At 42.0% G+C, this 21,292-nt stretch overlaps 1 protein-coding gene across 3 annotated transcripts in view; it reads right to left on the minus strand.

Annotated features, from left to right (window-relative positions):
• Nucleotides 1-103: 103 nt before the first annotated feature.
• LOC119321153 (UDP-glucose:glycoprotein glucosyltransferase-like) overlaps nt 104-21,292 on the minus strand; it is a 27,983-nt gene continuing 6,794 nt past the window's right edge. The window contains exons 9-37 of one of the 3 annotated variants that reach the window (XM_037594969.1): nt 20,985-21,042; nt 18,651-18,803; nt 18,136-18,234; nt 17,893-18,027; nt 16,864-16,932; nt 10,536-10,624; nt 10,276-10,438; nt 9,927-10,061; nt 9,745-9,850; nt 9,561-9,655; nt 9,358-9,470; nt 9,012-9,222; nt 7,948-8,016; nt 6,974-7,119; nt 6,267-6,368; nt 5,248-5,395; nt 4,544-4,600; nt 4,341-4,471; nt 4,163-4,251; nt 3,781-4,094; nt 3,613-3,705; nt 2,944-3,005; nt 2,475-2,577; nt 2,234-2,392; nt 1,967-2,107; nt 1,806-1,849; nt 1,618-1,732; nt 768-920; nt 104-675 (exon numbers count right to left, since the gene is read on the minus strand). In XM_037594969.1, the coding sequence (XP_037450866.1) occupies nt 496-675; nt 768-920; nt 1,618-1,732; nt 1,806-1,849; nt 1,967-2,107; nt 2,234-2,392; nt 2,475-2,577; nt 2,944-3,005; nt 3,613-3,705; nt 3,781-4,094; nt 4,163-4,251; nt 4,341-4,471; nt 4,544-4,600; nt 5,248-5,395; nt 6,267-6,368; nt 6,974-7,119; nt 7,948-8,016; nt 9,012-9,222; nt 9,358-9,470; nt 9,561-9,655; nt 9,745-9,850; nt 9,927-10,061; nt 10,276-10,438; nt 10,536-10,624; nt 16,864-16,932; nt 17,893-18,027; nt 18,136-18,234; nt 18,651-18,803; nt 20,985-21,042 (3,532 nt within the window). In that variant the 3' untranslated portion in view covers nt 104-495. Of the gene's footprint in view, nt 676-767; nt 921-1,617; nt 1,733-1,805; nt 1,850-1,966; nt 2,108-2,233; nt 2,393-2,474; nt 2,578-2,943; nt 3,006-3,597; nt 3,706-3,780; nt 4,095-4,162; nt 4,252-4,340; nt 4,472-4,543; nt 4,601-5,247; nt 5,396-6,266; nt 6,369-6,973; nt 7,120-7,947; nt 8,017-9,011; nt 9,223-9,357; nt 9,471-9,560; nt 9,656-9,744; nt 9,851-9,926; nt 10,062-10,275; nt 10,439-10,535; nt 10,625-16,863; nt 16,933-17,892; nt 18,028-18,135; nt 18,235-18,650; nt 18,804-20,984; nt 21,043-21,292 lie in introns of all 3 variants that reach the window. The other 2 variants (XM_037594966.1, XM_037594973.1) reach the window with 2 other exon arrangements.

Raw genomic sequence — 21,292 nt, forward strand, 5'->3', positions numbered from 1 at the left:
AGTCTTGTTTATTCAAACTCCAAACGATGTTATCCTGCGTTAAAACGTTCGTGCAATTCATTATGGAAATAAGACGGAACACGGAGTTTAAAACGGCTGTGGCTTTGGAGAATGGCTCGTAAAATCAATCATGTCAAAAAAATTCAAGTACATTCTCGACCATCAATCAGATGCCAAAAATAGTTTATGGCGCCTCATGAAAAACATAATCGTAAAGTACATAAATTGTTGACTGTTACAATGCTTTCTTGCTATAGATCACTGGACCCCCTAGCCCTACGGGGTTACGGGTGTATCAAAAAGCTTTACTGATGTTGAAGAGTTCTTCGGGGACGGCAGTCAATATGCCCCGGGGTATGGCCCGTCTACAATGGGTTCGGTACCTGCGCCTGTGCTTGGTTATCCTCTGCACCATGTTTTCTGCTGGGGCATCAGACCAGTAAAGTACAGTTTTGTTCTGTTCTGAAAATGATCAAGCTAGGTTTCAGCTGGTGCTTATAGCTCGTCTTTAGCATCCTGGATCGAGTCTTCATGGTCAGGCTTTGGTGCATCAGACTCGGAGGATGGGGGAGTGGCCTCTGCAATCTCCTCCACATTCTCCCCCAAGACGCGCGCGGTGAAGTGCCTAGCTTCAGCGTCGAAATCAACCCACTCTGGAACTATTCTCTTAGCACCCTGGAGAGTGCGAGGAAAATATTATGAATAGCCAAACCTTTAGTGCTACACTAAAGCAATAGGGAACAGATCATGGCAAATCACAATTTTACCTGAAGCTTTGGTTCCTTTGTCATTGGATTGTTGCAAAGATCAATGGTCTTTGCTCTTGCCTTTGTGGCATTTCCACACCAGGATTCACACCATAGCCATTCTTGCGGGAGTGAGAATATGGGCACAGTATGTTGAGCATAATTTGGGAGATCCTGGATAAAAGTGCTACAAGTAAGCATTGCACTCATCTTCACTTATATGACTATTTTGTAGTCTGGAGCTTGGTTCTACATACAGCATTCTACTGTTGGAAACATAAACCAGCTCATCCCGATGCAAGTTGAAAATGGTAACCACTAGAAAAATATTGCACCTATATTATTATTATTATTCGAGCTTTCGTGAATAGAAAGAACTGAGATGGCTACGGAACTTGCCTCTTGCAATGCAGCTTTTTTAACTTTCAAATTAAATATTTGAATTATCAATATAAATTGATCTGAAGGACTGGAGTATCACCAAAGAACTAGCTATGGACAAGGGGCGTGGAAGTTTGCTATCCCTGTGCCAGAACCATGTGTTGGTCGCGAGATCTGATGGATTTCACCTCTAGTCACCCCAACCTGTTTGGGACTAAAGGCTTCGTTGTTGTTGTTGTTGTTGAATTATCAATATAAATTCAATTAAAAACGATAATTGCACATATACATATTGCACGAAATCATGTTTGAATCAAATAATGAAGTTATATCTTTCAAGATTGGGCCTTTCCAAGAAATCCAGTTCATCAGCAACTTGAACTCTGGTCTGTAGACTGTAGCAGTGAAGCCACTAATATGCAGCACTGGCCTGTGAGGCTGTGACCCACTCCATCAAATGTTACGTGTAAAGGGGAACAAATAGATGTACCTGATCAAGGTTTGAGAGACTATTCGGGTCCTTGCTGAGTGTTTCATAAACAACCCGTAGATTGTCCCCAGCAGCAGTTTGTCGAAATTTGGCCAAATCAACAACATAAAGGGCACTGAAACAACGATCATGTTACAAAATAACAGCAATAATCTATTTAAGCATACTTGATGCAACAGGTCACCAACCTGATATGGTATGGTCTTCCTCGCAAATGATCTTTCCAGAAACCCTTCAAACACACAGGGAAAAGAACAGGAGTCAGCAGACAACTTAAGAACATCTTTAACCTGCCATGAATAATCTGATCTACAGCAGCAGTGTGGTTTGTGCTAAGTTGGTAACTAACTTGTTTCCAAAATCGGTAGCCATCCATCTCCTTGTTGTTATCACAGAACGGAGTATACGCAAGGGGACGGCCCTTCAGATCCATGTCATACAGTTCTCCCATGTCTGTTCTCACAATTTGATCAGCATCAACAAAAATAACCTATTTACAAAGCATCAGAAAAAAGAATACCGTTAGAACTCAATCAGGCTATAACTGCTTCTACCTACTGAAGAACATGGTTACATGAAGCAGGATCATAAGATAATTGTAATATAGAAAAAGTACCTTCCTCAGCGAAAGTGGAAATATAACATCCAGAAACAAGATTTTATATGCCCATATAATTCGTTGCTTCTCTTTCTGTTTGTGCAACCATGTTGGCCATTTATACGTGATAAGCTCATACTCGAATCCATATTCCAGAGCCATGTGGGGTATGACATCCTGGCAGGATTACTGGTTAGATAAAAGCAGAGACACCTTCCATCTGCTCATTAATTAATCGACTCAAAAGCAGCTCATTTACCTTAAATTGTGGAGATAGATAATTCTTAATGAACCAAAATTTCACTGGCCTTTGTGTTTTCTTTAAAACACTCAAGATCATAATTTTTAGGAAACGCTCGTACCTGCAACATGAAAATTTGCAGCTAAATCACATGTTCTTAAGTCATACCTTTCGGTATGATATTCTTCCAAGAGTAAAATGGTGTATGATGTGTAACTAGGATTTGCTGCAGCAACATTAGACTAGAGTGCAAGAGTAGCTGTTTGTGCAGTATACAGAATACTGCAAAAAGCATGTGTTATTCCAATAACGGCAGCAAGTAGTTCAAGGAAAAGAAAGGCAACAGTGCTAGCAGCTAACACAGAACATGGCTCTGAAGGTTAATCGCACAAGTGAGAAGTGTCAGCACGATAAACTATAACCAACAATGAACAGCATAGGCTTCCACAGAGAATGCAATTCATATTTTCACGAAATGGACACTTACAGATGACCAGAAGCAACAGAAAAAATGTTAATTGTCTCCCCTTGTCTTGCATCCTTAAGGTCCTGAATAGAAGTGCAAAGCAAAACTGTTGGATTTTCTCTAACCAACAAATGTGGAGTATGTAACCAGTAACATAAGATACAAACATGCATGAACTAGCCTGTAACTTTCACATGTGGAATCATTATTCTACTCAAATTCCTACATATGCGTATTACAGAAAATATCTTCATCGGCATTAGCAAGAGCAAAGGTGTAACTAGGAACAGTTCCATGATACCTTTCATCAAACAGATAGTCAGACTTCCTAACAAAGTTCAGTTTTCCCAAGTGTTTTAGGTGTTGGTATGCGCAGTGTAATTCCCTTTCAGTAAAATCAAATGTGCAACATAATCTATGTTTTCAGAAACTATCTCATTCTTTCAGTCGTGTTTTTCCCCAAGGAATCACTGTACAGTTTATATGCTGGTCTAGAATCCGTAGCAAAGTACTTCCATACATAACACTAGAGTAGAACTCTACACAAAATTCCTGGAAGTTTTGGGTGCACCCCAGCAAGAAAATCATGAAAAATTGGACAATCAAATTTTCCTAGACCAAAGCTTGTTTCTGTAGCCTGATCGGAATAACATGCAGTGGAATGAAATAACTCACAGAAGAAATACTAACAGTGTTTTTCTCAGCTTTCTTTTTTAATGAGGCATCCCCACTAATGAAACTAGAAGCCCATTTCAAAAGGTTGGTATTCCACCCTTTATTATCCTGCATTAAAAAGCATTTAGGAAAAAAGAATGTCTAGAATTGATATGTTTTACAACTAAATTAATAAAAACAGACCGTCTTTTCCTGGACATGGTTGTCATCATCAGCATTTAGCAAGTCCTCATGCTCCTTGCCCTTTTTCTTTTGCACTTCAATATGTAAAAGTTTGCCCCTCAGGCTATCTATGGCAATGAGTTTCGAAGGTAACTCATACAAATCAGCACTGCGCCCAGGAGCGAGTTGTAGGTACCACACCCCCGGGGAGACTTTCATCTGCCAATATCCCAAGTTGGACATGACAAGTGTGTCTACCAGGTGTGGTCTTTGTTTGGTGCCAAGGATAAACTGCAGACCACGAGGAGGTTCTCGATCCTTTTCCATGCAATGACCTGAAAAACAAATTTTGTTCACTAAATAATCCACCACAATCAAAGAGATGATTATTAAATGATCATACCTGTAAGAAGAAGTGCTTCAAGTTCATATACTGCTTGCAATGTCCTAACATCACCAAGATTCTCCAATAGAATGTTATCCAGATCATGGCTAAACACAGAAAACGACCACAAATGTGATTAGACTCTACTGTAGAATATAAATTCTGATATTTTCTTAATACTTGGTGGCTGGCTTACATGGCAACGACAGGCTCAACAAGCCAGGGCTCAGGAACATCGATGTTCATTGTAAGTGTTTTAGATAGTGGCATGTTTGAGAAGAAAGCTGTAGGTCCATGTACAGAAAAATCTGTACTGCTAAAATCATCCTGCATATCAAATGGTCAAGCATCATTGTAGGCAGTGGGGACGTTCTGGCTAGTAAATATGTGTACTCTTACCATCGACGGAAGAACAAATCTATAGTAGTTCTTTAAAGGAAGATCCGCAAGAGAACTCTGAAAATAATCAGAAAATGTTAGCATGAAATTTGTAGGATTGCAGCTAGCACAAGCTCAAGAATAGAAGCATTTCCATCCATGATCCACCTAGACATACTAATAAGGCTTCAAACAATACAGCACACCATAGTTTCTCTACTCATAGACTTCAATTTCTAATAGAGATGGTAAATCATACTTTCTTACAATCAATAGGACAAACAAAAAACATGAAAAAAATTTGCTCATGGAGATGAACTAAGCATGATTTAATCAAGTCAAGACGCACAAAGAACTGAATAATTAACAGGATAAAAATTTGTTTTACAGGGCTGTAGTCACTACAGATGCATACAAGACTAATTTTTGCTATAGTTGAGGCATGTCATTGCAATAACATGAAATTGTGCATCTTATAAAAATATGATTGCATATAATGATGAATGAACCATGCCAGCAAATCTCTAGCTAGTGAAGTTGGTTAAATGTTCCAATTGTTGAACTGAATCAATTGATTGCAAGTATGACCACAACCAGATAGCTCAAGAACAGAGATAGGCCTCACTTCAAAACAATAAAAATACCCAGCAGCAGCGGGTACAGATATCAATTAATTTTAGATGCAGAACATATGCTAACTGATAACAACGATAAAATATACATACAATTGGATTAAGGACAATTCTCATGCTCGGCTGAATCTGTCGAGAGAGAATGCGTAGAAGTGGAGAAAGTTTTTGCCCAGCAGGACTTAGAGGATCAATGACAGCATCAATGTGAACACTTGAATTCATACTATTCAGCTTAATTGCACTGCATGATAGAGAACAAAATGAGATCAAACTGTGAAGTTATCACAAATCCAAGAATAGTCCTGGTTTTAAGTAGGTTCAAGTGAAAACTCAGTGCTTGCAATTTGCAGTTAGCAAAACAGGGACGCGACATGCATTTGAGCCTAGTGCGTGTGACTACTTTGTGTTTATCTTCATAGCTTTGAAGTTGAAAGCTCCTTGCATATATCTATAAATCATAAATGCGATGGGTGACTTAAGAATTAAGACCCAACATTTTGTGTTTGTCTTCATTGCTTTCAAGTTGACAATTCCTTGCATATATAGATAAATCATAAATGTGATGGGTGACTTAAGAATTAAGACCCAAGCTCAAAACAGTTGAATAAAGTTTGAACATACTCCTAGCATTTCAAATCATAGCATGAGCATATATTATTATTAAAACAACGAAGTTGCAAAACCCAGCATGACAGCATAATATCTGGCCATGATATTGACAAATGAATGGGATGGATTAGTTAAAATATGAACCAGGATAGATGAAACTTGTGTTCACACACATTATTTCTTCTGGCATGCACATTAAACTGCAGGCAGAAAGAAATACTTACACCCAGTTATTTCAGACGAGATAGTTTAAGACTTTAAAGTAGGATTATTACTCCAAGCTAAAATGATCCATGACGAGGTAAATTTGTCACTGACAATTCCAGAGTTAGTCAGAAACTATCTGTAGCCAAGTTATAAGTTCCTTCCTAAAGTGTAGTTTTAGTCAATAGAAGGTCAGTTGTAGTGCAGAACAATGGCCAGAATGCGTAATGTGCCTAGTACCTCATAGCAACATATATTCCAGCAGAATGTTTATACATGTAAAAGAAGAGGTAGTTTACCTGTATTCCGCATTTAAAATTTCAAAATGGGCTCTTTCAGATGGCCTTTCACGTATAGACATTGATGAGGAGACCAACATGGTAATATCGCTGTAGAATTTGCTGTAAATAGGATGCATCAGTTAGGATTTTTAAATAAAAATGGAAGGTTTTAGCATTATATCTTTATTATAAGCCTTTTGGATATAACTATTCCTTCAGGCACATATCAGAGCTGAGGCAATGTGTATCTGGAAGCAGCGCAATGCTGCCGTCTTCGAGGACGTGCAGCCCAACATTGCAAGCTTGCTCGACACAATCAGGCCGAAGCTCGATTGTGGGCGAAAACAGGGGCAGTGGGTCTAGTGGTGTTGCTCCTAGTGGCGCCCAGCACTAGTGTAGTGTTGTAATTATGGATTCCGCCCTTCCTTGGGCTTGTACATAACTTTTCTTCTATCAATACATTGAGATGCAAAGCTTTTTGGGTTTTGTCGGAAAAATATTACTACTTCAGACGCATAACCTGTTAACTTTTAAATATATATCCGTATTTAGCTGTCATCTAAAAAATGTGCTTATCCAGAGTTTGTCGTCTAATATATTAAAAGGGATGAACAGATAAAAGTACTACTACTAGTGCAAATATGTACCTCACACTAATCATTCAAGTGTAAATAATTAAACCCCTATAGGAAAGCCACTGAAACCATTGCATGCTTACAGCTTACCTTGTCAGGTAATCAGGGTCAACTCCTGCCCATTCAACCTCCTCAATTATTTCATGTATGTATTTTGTTCGCAACTCATACTCCATAGACTCAAGAAGACCTAAATCGTCGTTTAAAAACGAGTCACCATCACCCACAACAAAAATCTGCAAGGTGGAATAACAGTCATAAACTACAGAAGCAGCTTAAAAATCAGGGGGAAATAACCTTGAGGCCACAAACATTCTTATCATCTAGTATAATTAAGTAGTTGATCCCCACTACTTCTATTTATCTCAACATGCACACATGCCACCTCATTAACTCCACTACTTTTGTTCTCTCTAGTCTCAACATAGAACATACATGGAAAATGCTACTTATACTATTTTCTCAACATGCATGAGAAATATTGCTTATATTTTATATAAAAATAGAGTTATATAATAATCCAATACAATAAATTATACTCCCTCCGTCCCAAAATAAGTGTCTTAACTTTGTACTAGCTTTAGTACAAAGTTGTACTAAGGTTGAGACACTTATTTTGGGATGGAGGGAGTATATATTTTCAATCATTATTCTCATATTCAAATTTCAGACAACAAAATAATACATCATTGACAAAATCAAATTCATATTACAAGGCCGATGAAAAAATATACTTTCATAATGTATAATTGTTTATGGATTTGTTCCTGTTTTCCTTCTTTGATGCATGCTCAGTCGAGCTCGCACTTACTGCTACGCATCAAAATACGTTTTCTGTATATATATATGGTCAGTCAGGCTCCCCCCTGCTAAAAATATAACGAATTTTATTTGAAGCAACATCAAAGAAATTGATGGGTGAAAGAGTCAAGTTGGAGACCGTGCTGATGACTTATATTGAGACAAAGAGGGAGTATTTATGCATTGCCAGACACCAAAAGGACAAAGACCATGGAACTAGTTTGGACATGAACAGAAACAAAATGAGAGAAACATATTCTTACTCGTCCATTGGTGACCACAGCATTGCTACCGAATTCCAGCCCCAGTTGCCCAAATAAAAAGTCTGACAACTGCACAACCAAATAAATATGCGTGAGAAGTTCTGAACAAATTTGTTAGGAAACTGGCAGAAAAGTATTGACTTGAAAACTGAACATAGGAAAAGATTGTGAATCATTTTTGTGGTTCTTACTGAAAAATTGCCTGTTTACAGTAGGTTACCTTGTACTGTTTTGTCTATTATTATTTTTTAGAGTATGCAGGAGCGCTGCATGTGTGTGTGTGTGTTAAGGTATAAAGAAATGGGAAAAATAAGCAGTGGTTTTCATATGAAAGGCTAAACTCGTCTTGAACAACGAGTGAGACAGTGAGCAACTGGCACAAAGCAAGTAGTGATGACCTAGTATGCTTGTCATGAGTCCTGAGAGGATGCTATGTAAAACAGGATCGACAAGATTAATACTCCCTCCGTCCGGAATTACTTGTCGCAGAAATGGATAGAAATGGATGTATCTAGAACTAAAATACATCTAGATACATCCATTTCTACGACAAGTAATTCCAGGCGGAGGGAGTACTAAAATTTAGTCTGGTTTCTGCTCAAATTTGGGCTCGTCTCTTACAGATATTGAGTTAATACTGGGGCCAACATCAATTTCAACTCAAGCTTAACTTAAATAGATACCTACAACCAACAAGTACATATGCATTGCAGTTTCTAGGGGTTCTTAAGCTAAAAGCCAAGCACAATGTTACTATGTTACCCAAGCTAATATTAAGTTATGATGGCTAAAACTTCTGGAAATTCTACAGCTGATATGCTCGTTCAAGCCAAACTCTAGCTAGCTCCAATTTCCGTAATGGTGAGCTTGACATGATCAATCAATCTCATAGACGAATTAAACTGAGATATGAAATGAGCAGAATAAAAATCAAGTCTTGATAGGGTTTGCTTGAACCCAGCTCAGTCCCTTAATGTATGTTAAGTTTCAAAGACACTTAGGTTAAAACTACAAACAGAGGAATTTCAGAAGAGGTCAAGAAAGCTCAATCCTCAGATGCAGACCTTATCAATCCCTTTGAGAATTGTATCAGCAGAAAAACTTGTAAGCCATGCTTTATAATCATCAACAGGCAAGCCAGTCTCAGCAGCTAAGCTATACACCTTGTCCTTAATAGAGCTAAGCGTATCACCAGCCGCGGAAGAAGCAGCCATATGTTGACCTTCATAATATTTGCAGAGCCCATATAGGAAGTCCAGTACCTTTTCCTTGCCACTAGAACAAGATGACTCACAAGATCAGAGACAAGCTTGATGTATTCAATGATGAGAGGAAAGAAAAAGTGATACTATACCATTCTGAATCTCTACTGGAAAATGAAAAAAAAGGAAAGAAAAAAGAGGAACAAACCTGAAAGAAGAAATGGTTCTATCAATGATATCCTTCATAAGTAAAATAGTGGAAACACTATCACTGCGGGCATAAAGTAGTAGACCAACACGAGCTGTATTAGACCCGTCCATCTGCATCGTGTTGAATAAAAAGACATAATCAGAAGAAAACAATATAAATAGCATGTTAGAATAGGCATGATAGGCAATTGCTTCATCTACCAGGTAACGTATGGCTTCGTGAAGCAACTTGGTCCCGGTCACCGAAGAAAGATCAACAGCAAGTAGATGAGTTACGGGCTTCGCATCATCTCCGGCTGCAAATAGATTTAACAACTACATTTCAACACCAGCAAACTTTCGCGATAGATGACAAGGTACAGGCACAGAATAGTAGGAAGCATACTTCCATGGGAATGTAAGTAGCTGATATCATGAAGTACAGAATCTTCCTGGTGATACGATGCAAATAGCGAGACAAATCTCTTCTTCTCTGTGCCCTTGCCAGTAATCTGAGGGTAAATATTATATGGTTAAGTAAATCGAGAGCCAATGCCGCCACAGTATTTTAGAAATATTGGTACTTACCGATGGGTTGTACCGCTTGTAACTACTTTCCGACAAAAATTTCTCCAAAACATCTGTATGGGACTGGATATGCCCATAATAGACCTGTTCTTGTATCCTAGGAAGCTCATCGTTCATAGCATTCATGGTCGCGTCCTTTAGAATATAAGAGTAGTAAAAAGGCACCACATTAGCTACTAGCCATTGCTTCAGCATTTTTGTGTAATTTCCTTAGTACCAGCGAATTTACTGCTGTTAAAGAAACATTCTAATGTAGAAAAGATGAATTTACCGTCTTAAATTTATATATTATGGAGGCTTGATGCTTCTCCAATTTTGACAATTTTTAAGTTAGATAGCCAATTATTACCTCATTAGGTTCATGAACGAGTCCATTCATCAATAAACAACACTGGAGCTTATACAAGCCCAATTTGTGAACAAAACGAGAATTTTCTTCAGCCTCTTGCTTGTACAAGTTCTCCTTTTGCAACTTTAGCAGCACATCCTGAGGGTGAGATTTTGCACCTGACCTGCGCATTACAAAATACAAGTAACATAAGTAAAATACACTGATTCTGTTTGGGCATTTAGAACCAACAATATATAAAATTTAGTGAACATGCTTACAATAATGAATCAACAAATGCTTCCTCCACATGATGAACTTCTACGGGCTCTTCACTATAGTCATCGCCACCATTCCTCAATCTATGTATCTGAACAAGAAAATATCGCTGCACTTCAGCTATATAAAATGCAGGATATCTACAGACAGAGTATCGTTTGGCGGCCAGATTATTAACCAAAAAGGATACAAAGGTCATGATCATGGTAATGTTTGTTAGAGAACGTGAGGAAGAGAGAATGACCGAACAGTTTCCTGTATTGAGGAGGAGAGAGAGATATACAAGGTTACATGGGCCTGGGCCTCACTCTAGACTATGGGCCTGGGCCTGTACAAGACAAACACAACATACCTCACTCTAGACTATGGGCCTGGGCCTGTACAAGACAAACACAACATATATACTTAACACCCCCCCTTCAAACTTAAGGTGGGTCAGGAGCATCTGATACACCAAGTTTGAGAGTGTGAAACCTATGCTGATCTCTAGTTTGTGCCTTGGTGAAGAAATCTGCGACTTGAAGCTCTGATGGGACATATTGTAGCTTAACAGTGGATTGTTGACAATGAGATCGAGTGAAAAATGCATCCACACCAATGTGTTTGGTCAACTCATGCTTGACTGGGTCATTAGCAATCTGAATAGCAGCAGTGCTGTCACAAAGAAGAGGTGTTGGTGTATGACATAAGACACCAAGATCATCCAATAGCCAGCGAAGCCATACAATCTCTGCTGTAGTAGTAGAGAGAGCCCTCAGCTCTGAGTCGGCGCTGGAGCGAGACACGGCAGTTTGCTTCTTTGATTTCCATGCAATGAGAGATGTACCAAGAAATATGCAATAGCCAGTGACCGAGCGACGATCAATAGGATCACTCGCCCAAGTGGAATCAGAGTAAGCATGAAGCTGGAGCTGACTGGAATTAGCATAGAACAAGCGGCGAGATGTAGTTCCCCTTAAATACCTAAGGACTCGGAATAGGTGACCATGATGAACTGAGGTGGGAGCACAGACAAATTGACTGAGAATATGGACTGCATGCGCGATGTCAGGTCTGGTCACTGTGAGGTACACTAGACTGCCGACAATGTGACGATAGCGAGAGGGATCCTCAAGAGGAGTGCCATCGGTAGGACGCAACTGCAGATGAAGCTCCATAGGTGTAGCAGCAATGCGCGTGTCAGTGAGACCTGAGCGAAGAATCAAATCCTGAGTGTACTTTTGCTGGGAGATATAGTAACCATCATCGGTGTGCTCAACCTCAATCCCGAGAAAATAGCTGAGAGACCCCAAATCTGACATCTTGAATTGTTCACTCAATTTTTTCTTAACAAAATCAATATACCCAACATCATCTCCAGTGATCAACATGTCATCTACATAAAGTAGAAGCAATGTACGGCCATGCTCAGATGTATGAATGAAGAGTGCAGGGTCATGTTCTCTAGGAGAAAAACCGGCAGCTTGAATCACAGAACTGAACCGCTCAAACCAGGCACGAGGGCTTGCTTAAGCCCATAAAGAGCCTTTCGAAGACGACAAACATGACCTAATGGAACCTTGATACCTGGAGGTGGCTGCATATAAACCTCCTCATGTAAATCACCATGAAGGAAGGCATTCTTCACATCCATGTGGTAAATTTTCCATGACCGAGTAGCAGCCGCAGCAATTAGAGTTCGAACTGAAGTCATGTGAGCAACAGGAGCAAACGTCTCATCATAATCTTTCCCATGAGACTGCTGAAAACCTCTTGCAACAAGGCGAGCCTTGTAGCGTTCCACAGAACCATTTGACTTGGTTTTAACCTTATACACCCATTTGCAAGTGATAGGGACTGAACGAGGAGGTAATGGTACCAAATCCCATGTACCAGTACGCTCTAAGGCTGCAAGCTCCTCAGACATAGCCAGTTGCCACTCAGGTGACACAACTGCCTCCTGATAGGTACTAGGCTCAGAAACAACCCCTGCATACAAGTCCATCTTGTATCGCGTTGCTAGAGAAGAGCCGTCAGTGCAAGGATCAGTAGTACTGGCTGGAGGAGTAGAAGACAAAGGCATAGATGACTGCGTGTCACATGGAACTTTAGAACGACGAGTGTAATGGAAAGTACTGGCTGGAGGAGTAGAATAACGACGAGTGTAATGGAAAGGAAGACTATCTAGAGGTGGAGCTAGTGGAAGAGAGAAAGGAGCTGGTGAGGAAGGAGATGAAACATGTGGTGGAGATGGTTCTGATGTTAGGACAGAGGAAGGTTGTTCAGCTATGGACTCATCTAAAAAGATAGGTGGAAGTGAAAGAAACGAGGTAGACTCTAAAGAAGTTGAGGATGATGATTTAGTGGAAGGGGAATAGAAGAAGGGTTGATCCTCAACAAAAGTGACATCGCGAGAAAAGCGAATGCGGCGAGCAGAAGAATCATAGCAACGGTAGCCCTTATGTTCAAGACTATATCCAAGGAAGACACACTCAGCAGACTGAGCAGTCAACTTGGTACGCTCACGAGGTGCTAAAAGAACATAACAAGTACAACCAAAGACACGGAGGTGGTCATACGTGGGAGGAGAACCAAACAAAACCTCACCAGGACATTTGCCCTCAAGGCGAGTAGAAGGTTGGAGATTGATAAGATAAACAGCATTGAGATAGCTTCACCCCAAAAATGAGTGGGGACAAAGGAAGAAATCAGAAGGGTACGAGCTGTCTCAACAATATGGCGATGCTTACGCTCAGCAACGCCATTCTGAGCATGGGCACCAGGGCATGAAAGCTGAGGGAGAGTACCCTCAGATGAGAGAAACTCGCGAAAAGCAGTAGATAGATACTCCCCCCCGGAGTCAGAACGAAAAACACGAACAGCACTGGAAAACTGAGTATGGACCATATGTACAAAAGCCTTATATATAGAAAACAACTCAGAACGATGCTTCATAAAATAGACCCAAGTATGTCGAGAGTGATCATCAACAAATATGACATAATGTTTGTGGCCACCTTTTGAAACAAAGGGGGAAGGACCCCATACATCAGAGTGCACTAAATCAAAAGGATGACTAGAATGAGTAGTGCTGGAAGAGTATGGAAGCTGTATTTGTTTCCCTAGCTTACAACCCTTACAGTGAAAACCAGCATCTATGGAAACATGACCCAAAACACCTTGTCGAACAAGGGTAGATAAACGAGAACCACACAAGTGACCTAAGCGATGGTGCCACTGGGCAAAAGAAAACGACGAAGTGGATCTTGATGTTGATGCAACCATCCGGAACGCGGATGTGGTGGGAGCTGAAGGAAGGTGTAAGGTGTCAAGGATGTAGAGGGATGTGGATCCTCTACAGCGATGGCCAGTTCCAATGACCCTCTTGCTCTGACGGTCCTGCACGTAACAAAATGAGTCATCAAAACCAACAAAGTAGTTCATATCAGCAAGCTGGCCAACAGACATAAGATTCATGGACAGCTCTGGAGCAAAGGAGATGGCAGGAACAGAAAACTTGGATGTGCAAAGAGAACCCTGATGAGTAATAGAACAAGGTGTACCATCAGCAGTCTGAACAGAGGCACCATCCCGCACTGGCTGGCAAGACACAAGCTGAGAGCGATCAGAGGTCACATGGAAAGAAGCTCCAGAGTCCAGAACCCAAGGCTGGGTTGCAGCAACGGCGGGCTGAGAGAGAACAGATGCAGAAGCACCCCTCGCTTGCTGTTGATAAGGAGCCTGGGGTGCACGACGCTGCTGATTGAGGGCCCGTCTAGCCTGAAACTCAGCTAACAGCTCCGGATGAAGCTTGAAACAACCATCTCTATGGTGTCCTGTCTTGCAGAACGAGCAGATGACAGCTGAAGGTGTGGCCTTGGAGGCACCTGGCCGCTGAGGAAAAACCAGAACACTAGTGTGTAGAGTCTGCGCAGAAGTAGTCCCAAGAGAACGGAGACAAGTCTCCTCGGCGATCAAGCTAGCAAGTGCCTCTGTCAAGGTGGGAGGAGTCGTACGACAAAGCAATTGAGTGCGAATGTTCTCAAAGTCTGGCTTGAGACCCATCACAAACTGAAACATGAGAGTCTGATGGTCGTACTTTTCCTTCGCTGCACATGACTCACAACCAGAATTACCCTTTGGAACCATGGAACCTAGCTGCCCAGTGATGCGAGTGAAAGCTCCATAGTACTCTTCTATGGACATGTCTTCTGGCTGCCGAGTGTTGTGTAAATTCTGCAACAAGGAGAAATGAAGTGCACTGCTGGGCTGAAGGTAGCGCTGCTCAAAGTACTTCCATATCTCTTTAGCTGAAGTGTGATGCTCAAGACTCATTCGGAGTGAGGGTTCAACACCCAGAATTAAAACTCCCATCACACGATCATCGATCTTTTGCCAAGACTTCCTTGCTGCATCATCATTTGGACTAGGTGGATCATCTGTCAGATGAGAAACAAAACCAGCCGTCCTCAAGACAGTCCGGGCAGAAAATGCCCATTCCCTGTAGTTTGAACCATCAAGCTTGATATCTATGATCAAAGAACCAAATCCGAAATCATTTCTTGCCATAGTGGTGAGCGGCCAGCAGCTGGAAACACCCAATTTGATAGCAGCTGCAGGCAGCAACAAGAGATGAGCAGCAGACGGCCACAAACAGGAGCAGCAACCCACTAGGCTGGCTGCTGCTTGCTGGATCTCACTGGATAGGAGGAGCTTGCTGGATCTTGCTAGATAGGAGGGGGAACGCCTGGAGCTTGCTGTAGAGCAGGGAAGGCACCAAAGCTTGCTGGAGATGGCTGCTGGAGAGCAGGGGAAGTATTCTCACAGAGTAGCTGTTAGGACACACAGAGGAGCTGCTGGAGAGCAGCTCCTACAGGTTGATGACAAAGATGGGATGGGGCAGCGATGTGGATGTCTCCTCACCAGATAGATCCGCCTGAATCACCTCACCGGCGGCGATTTCATGGGTGACCATATAACGACAAGTTTCAAGTTGTAACACACTGCAATTACCTTCTTGAAGGGAACAACGAAAAACATCCAACATGACCCTAAAGTTATGCCATTATATTCTAATTTCTAAGAAGCTATGCCTGACATAAGTCCATCACCCATCGCAAAAAATTCTGAAGAAACAAAAATATAGTTATGCAAAGGAATCATTGACGGGATATATGGAACAAATCTCAACTTTTAGTTTCAGCGATGAAATCAGTAAAGGAACTATGTCAGCAAAATAAATCAACGCAATGCAGGAGCCTGGTCACATTTTTTAGCTTTGCCATTTCAGCCTAATGAGATCAAGAATCTGCAACATTAATGCTGGTTTCAGTACTCGTAGGAAGATATGTAATGATGCAAATTTGGATCCTTGAGGGTACCCTCTGAGGCTCCGACCCTCCTTAGTTCAACTAAATAAATTAAATTTTCAGAATTCACATATTTTTCAAATTTTAGTTCATTTGGTTGAACTAAGTAGGGTCGAAGGGTACCCTAAAGGTTCCAAATTTGCATGCCTAAAGATATGGAATGAAACCACTACAAACAGTAGTGTGGCGTGCTCAAAACAAGCACTGATCTAGTAATACAACAAAAGATGTATTCCGTTGAGAAGGAGGCAGCAGGTGGCACGGACTAATGGAGGCAGCAGGTGGCACGGACTAATGGAGGCAGCCAGTGGGGGTGAGAACAAAGCTAGCAAGGACGAAACTAGTGAGAGGGGGGGGGGGAGCTCTGCAGGACGAGAGGACGATGGTGTTGGGGAGAGCACCAGCTGGGGATGAGCCTAGCAAGACAAAGCCAGCAGAGATTGGCGAGGCTAAAACAAAGAAGACCGCGGAGATCGATCTGATAGTAGTGGCCAAAAAAACAAGCGGCACAACTGCAATGATGATGGTGGTGGGAGGAGCATCCGTGGCTGGCATCAGGAAACCTTAGGCAGCCTGAGCTTTTGGGTGAACTGGCTAGTACCCGCGTTTAGACCTGACATGGCCACACATGAGAGGGGGTGTTGAAGTATAAGCGCAGTGCCCACCTTTTACCATCAGCTTGAACTTTTGGGTGAACTGGTTGGTGCATGCAATTCTACATTTCTACAATACCATGTTATAACTTATGAACAGCACTTTCATCCATTATGTGAATCTAGACCAAAATGTATAAATGACACAAGGAATGTATGCAAGAAACCCCTTATACAATGGTGATCACACAGCTAATATACACGCGTCTAACAGATAGCAGCGCTGCGAATAATAAAAATGCACATAACCCAGCAACGCAAAAGATTATCAACAGACAGGCTAGAATCTTTAAGTTTATAACTGATTCAAATTTGGTGAGCTCACTCACATCGCTTAGGAATCGGAATGCCAATTGTGTCGAGTATGTCTCCTTGATGTACAAGAAAAGCCTCATTATCTGTACAAAAGAAAATGCATTAGTTGGGGGCGCGGTATCAATTGGATAGGAGAGCAAGTTTTAGAGAATTATGTCACAGGAATAATGAAGCTATGCAATTAAGTAGTCGTAATCCAGTGTAAGTTTTAGAGAATATGTCACAGGAATATAACATAGATTAATAAGTTTTACACTGGCCCAATGTTCTTCCTTTAGTTACGTGCTAAGTCCAGCATGTGCCATGTGCTGCTACTGCACATGTGAAAATAGCATGCACGGAAATGGGGATAGATTAGTTAGTTGATTAGATGGTTAAAGGGATAGGTTATTAGTTGGTTACAAAGTTATGCTTGAGAGTTTTGAGTGAGATCAAGTTCAGTCCTAAAGGATAAATCAAGCATGCCTATAATGGCTATGGTAACTTACAAGATCAAGCAAAAAGAATTATCCATATCCCATCTAAATTTCATCATCCCAGTTTAGTCTATCTCCTCATTCTATGAGGGTGTGTAGCCATCCTCTGCAAGGTAGTTATCCCAAATATCAAGTTTACACTAGTATCACCCTACCAGTGTAAGAAAGGAACCTATGCGAAGCTGGAAGATCATATTAATGTTGCTTTACTATATAGTACTTCCTCCGTCTGGAATTACTTGTCGCTCAAACGGATGTATCTAGACGTATTTCAGTGCTAGATACATCCGTTTGAGTGACAAGTGATTCCGGACGGAGGGAGTATGATACAAATCCTTGCTGTGAAAAAGCTGGACATCATGATGATAATATGCAATTGAGTGTAATTATTTGCTTCTATTATTTCATGTACCCAAAAAGCACTAGTAATGACAAGGGCTAGAAAAAGAGAGGTAGAAATTGTCCCAGACATAGGTAGCAATGATGTAAAACCAGTTTGCTGTTGTATACATCCAAGCAAAGAGCTCCCAAGAAATCACAGTAATGAAATACAGAAAACATGATTACCAAAGTGGAAGTGTCTTCATCGCTCTTGGATCCATCATTTTCTTCAATAACATTTATGAGTCTAGAAGAGTACATTATGATACCAAACCTTACAGGGACACTATCTTGGTGTAGAGACAGGATTGTGTCAATGGTCTGTAAAGTTTCAAGTGAAATGGAAATACCAAGGCAATAAATGAGCACAGCATAAAGAGTGTGTGAAAAACAATGCATACTAAGAGAAAAGGTAAGAAAGAGACTAGCCTCTGCACCGCAGGCTGAAGCTGGATCGAACACATACACAGCATGGAACAAATTTTTACGGATGTAACGCATCTGACCAGGGTACACTGGCATCAATAGCTACAAAGAAAGTAAAAAAGGAGAGATAATCATTAAAGATTGCCAGTAGTTATGTGATACAATTTAACCAGGGTATGGGGAGGAACAGCCAAATAAATGGTATATTGCATAGTTAGACCCCCAACAGAGATAGTCAATGAACTTTTCCATAGATGATAGAGAAAACTAAAAAACATAACAGCACTGCAACAAACCAATAGCAACCATGCTAGAAAAATTGACGATAAGTGAAACCATGGCGATACTGCTGTTTAAGATATCTTATGGACAAGATTTAAAGACATACATGCAATTCCCTTATGCCCCTAAAGCATGAAAATAATATATTTGAGTTCAAGTTCCTCATTTGAATTGCCACAGAAGCAACGGTCTGACAATCTCCGTTCAATATGTTGATAAAAGATAAGTGAACAGACCTCATTGAGGTTGCTTCGCCACCTTTTATACAATGCATCTTCCTCCAAGTTATTAAGGTAGTGAACATGTGAAGACCGGAAGTCAACGCGGAATGAATTAGATTCTGCTGGTGGCGCTGCTGACAGGATCTTGCGGGCAGCACTTTGAGGCAACTGGAAGGCATTTGACAAACAATAGCAAAGTAAATAATAGAACATGCAGGAGAGCTGCCTGTTATTTCATTAAGTTGAAGGAAATGTACAGAGGAGAGGGCATAAAGACCCTCGTCTCAAACACACACACCACACACACACACACGCTGAAATAAGCTAGTAAAGGATTGTCACACACACACACAAATATACATGACCAGCTCGCCCAGGAGGACTAAGTGTCTGGGGTGAGCGACCTTAGGAGCAGCTCCCGGAGTCCCCAGGCACCAGCCGAACAATCACATGTTCAGAATAGAGGGATATGGCACATCTATTTAATCATTAGCTAGATAATATAATTCTGTTGACTCATAACATGGTAATAATCTAAAAAGTTGAATGTATTAGCATTTGGTAAATATTGGTTATAGAAGGGCTAAAAGGACAGCTGCTGAAATGAAAGTGTCATTCAGATATCGCCAAGAAATACTCCATACAACCTAACTGTGGAGCAGAAATGCTCTGATAGCCTTTTATTTAGTCAAAATCAAATGCCAGAAGCTACGATAAGAAAATGTATATAGACAGCAATGGTAGAAAGTATTTGTGGTATAAAGGTTCTATAATGAGCAACAAAGGTGGAAGTATATAACCCACATATTTCATTCTGCATTTCTACTCGGCATCTCATGTGAAGGCTTCACAAGTCACAAGAAAACTATAAGAGCATCTCCAACAGGCTCCCCCATTCCGCCCCTGTTTGTCCGGTCCGGACAAAAAATGTCATTCAACGGGCTCCACCATTTCAGCCCAGACAGTACGATATCCCCAGGTCCGGTCCCAAATGTATGTGTGTGTTGGGGAGGGGGTGGGGAGGGGGGGAGTCCCGACTGTCCGCCACGTCGGCCCAACAGCACAGTCCCCTCGCCCCTTTCTTTAACCCGGCCCCTCTCCCTCACTCCCACTCTCAACTCTCCGCCGCCCACCCAAACCCTAGCAGCCAACCACCACCCCGCGTACCGCTGCGATGGGCCGCCGGATAACCAAGGAGTTGCGGGAGCGCTGCCGGATGGCGTGGCTGCTCGGCACCTTCTAGTCCGATCAGCTGCCGCCCCGACGCGACGCGGATCAGGCCCCCAACATGGTTGGCCCTGTCCGCGCCCCTACGCCGCCACCTGTCGTCGGGACCCTTCTCATCCGCGCGATTGTTGTCCTTATCCCGCATGCATCCTCCTCCAGGGGTCAAGCTCCGGCGAGGAGGACGACGACATCAACTAGTCGGACATCAAGAGGGAGGTCAGCGAGCAGCTCTCGGAGGCGCTACAGGCCTCGTTGCTCAACACGCCGCCACGGCGCCACCACAGGGTCGCGGCTCCTTTCGTGCGTTGTCGTCCCAGCCGCCGCGCCCCCCACCTCCGCGCAGTCAGCGCCTACCCTCCCCGCCGCCGCGAGCTAGTCCTCGACGGCTCAAGCACCTCATCGCGCGGAGCGGTGTCATCCTCGCAACGCTCGATGTCCTTCACGATGTGGCAGGTGGCGCCGCCGCCACATCCTCGCCGACCCGCAGTGTGCTATCGAGTGGGCGCTCGACCACTCGAAGACAACCAAGGAATAGGACGCCCGTCGCCACCGGCGGCTCAACATCGAGGCGCTGCGGGAGGGGATCCTAATCTCCGAGCGCGAGGCCGGCCGGCGGGCGGAGGAGAAAGCCAAGGCGCTCCGCCACGAGCGCGTCGCCGCAGCCACTGGAGCAACGACGACAGGAGCGTTGGCGGCAACGGCAGGAACCCAGATGGTGTTGGAGATCCAAGTTCAGTTCATTAGGTAGATTAGAGTAGCTTAGCTAAGTTTTATGTAAATTTGAACTAAGTTTGGGGTAATATATCCGAACTATGTCTGAATCTAGTTTGAAATCGTTTAAATGTTCGGATACCGGGTAAAAATAATTGGTTTAGCGTTGGGTAACTGCACTCCTAGCGGTTGACGTGTCCGCAGACAATTAGGGGTTGTCTGCTGGGGGATAACGATGGAGATGCCCTAATCAAGTTGGCCAAACTAGATTTCCTTTTTTCAACAACGAGATTCAACTAGCTTCTCTAATAATATACAGATAGGTGCTGATGCGCTCTCCATTAGTAATACTAACAAACAAAAAGAACTAGCCAGGTAGCACATCTAATAGTACACTTAAATAAAACTCACCTTTAATCGGATGAACTGATCAGCTAAAGACAATTCCTCGCGGACCATGTCCATTAACCTGCCAGATAAATCATAGTTAAATATCTATTTTGCTAGTTATTATATATAATATATTTATGTCAAACTGTAAAACTAATGAGCATTCTAACACAAACAAACGTTTGAAGTTAGTGATGTAATGTCAAGTAGAGCCCAAAACCAGAGCAAAGAAAGAAAGAGAAAGGACCAGGGTTAGAAAATACAAAGAGCTGATGGAGAAGGAAGTAGACCAGTAGAGAAATGAAATGAATCCCAAATTGATCTGCTTC

This window comes from Triticum dicoccoides, chromosome 1B (assembly GCF_002162155.2).
Source record: "Triticum dicoccoides isolate Atlit2015 ecotype Zavitan chromosome 1B, WEW_v2.0, whole genome shotgun sequence".
NCBI classification, from domain to species: domain Eukaryota; kingdom Viridiplantae; phylum Streptophyta; class Magnoliopsida; order Poales; family Poaceae; genus Triticum; species Triticum dicoccoides.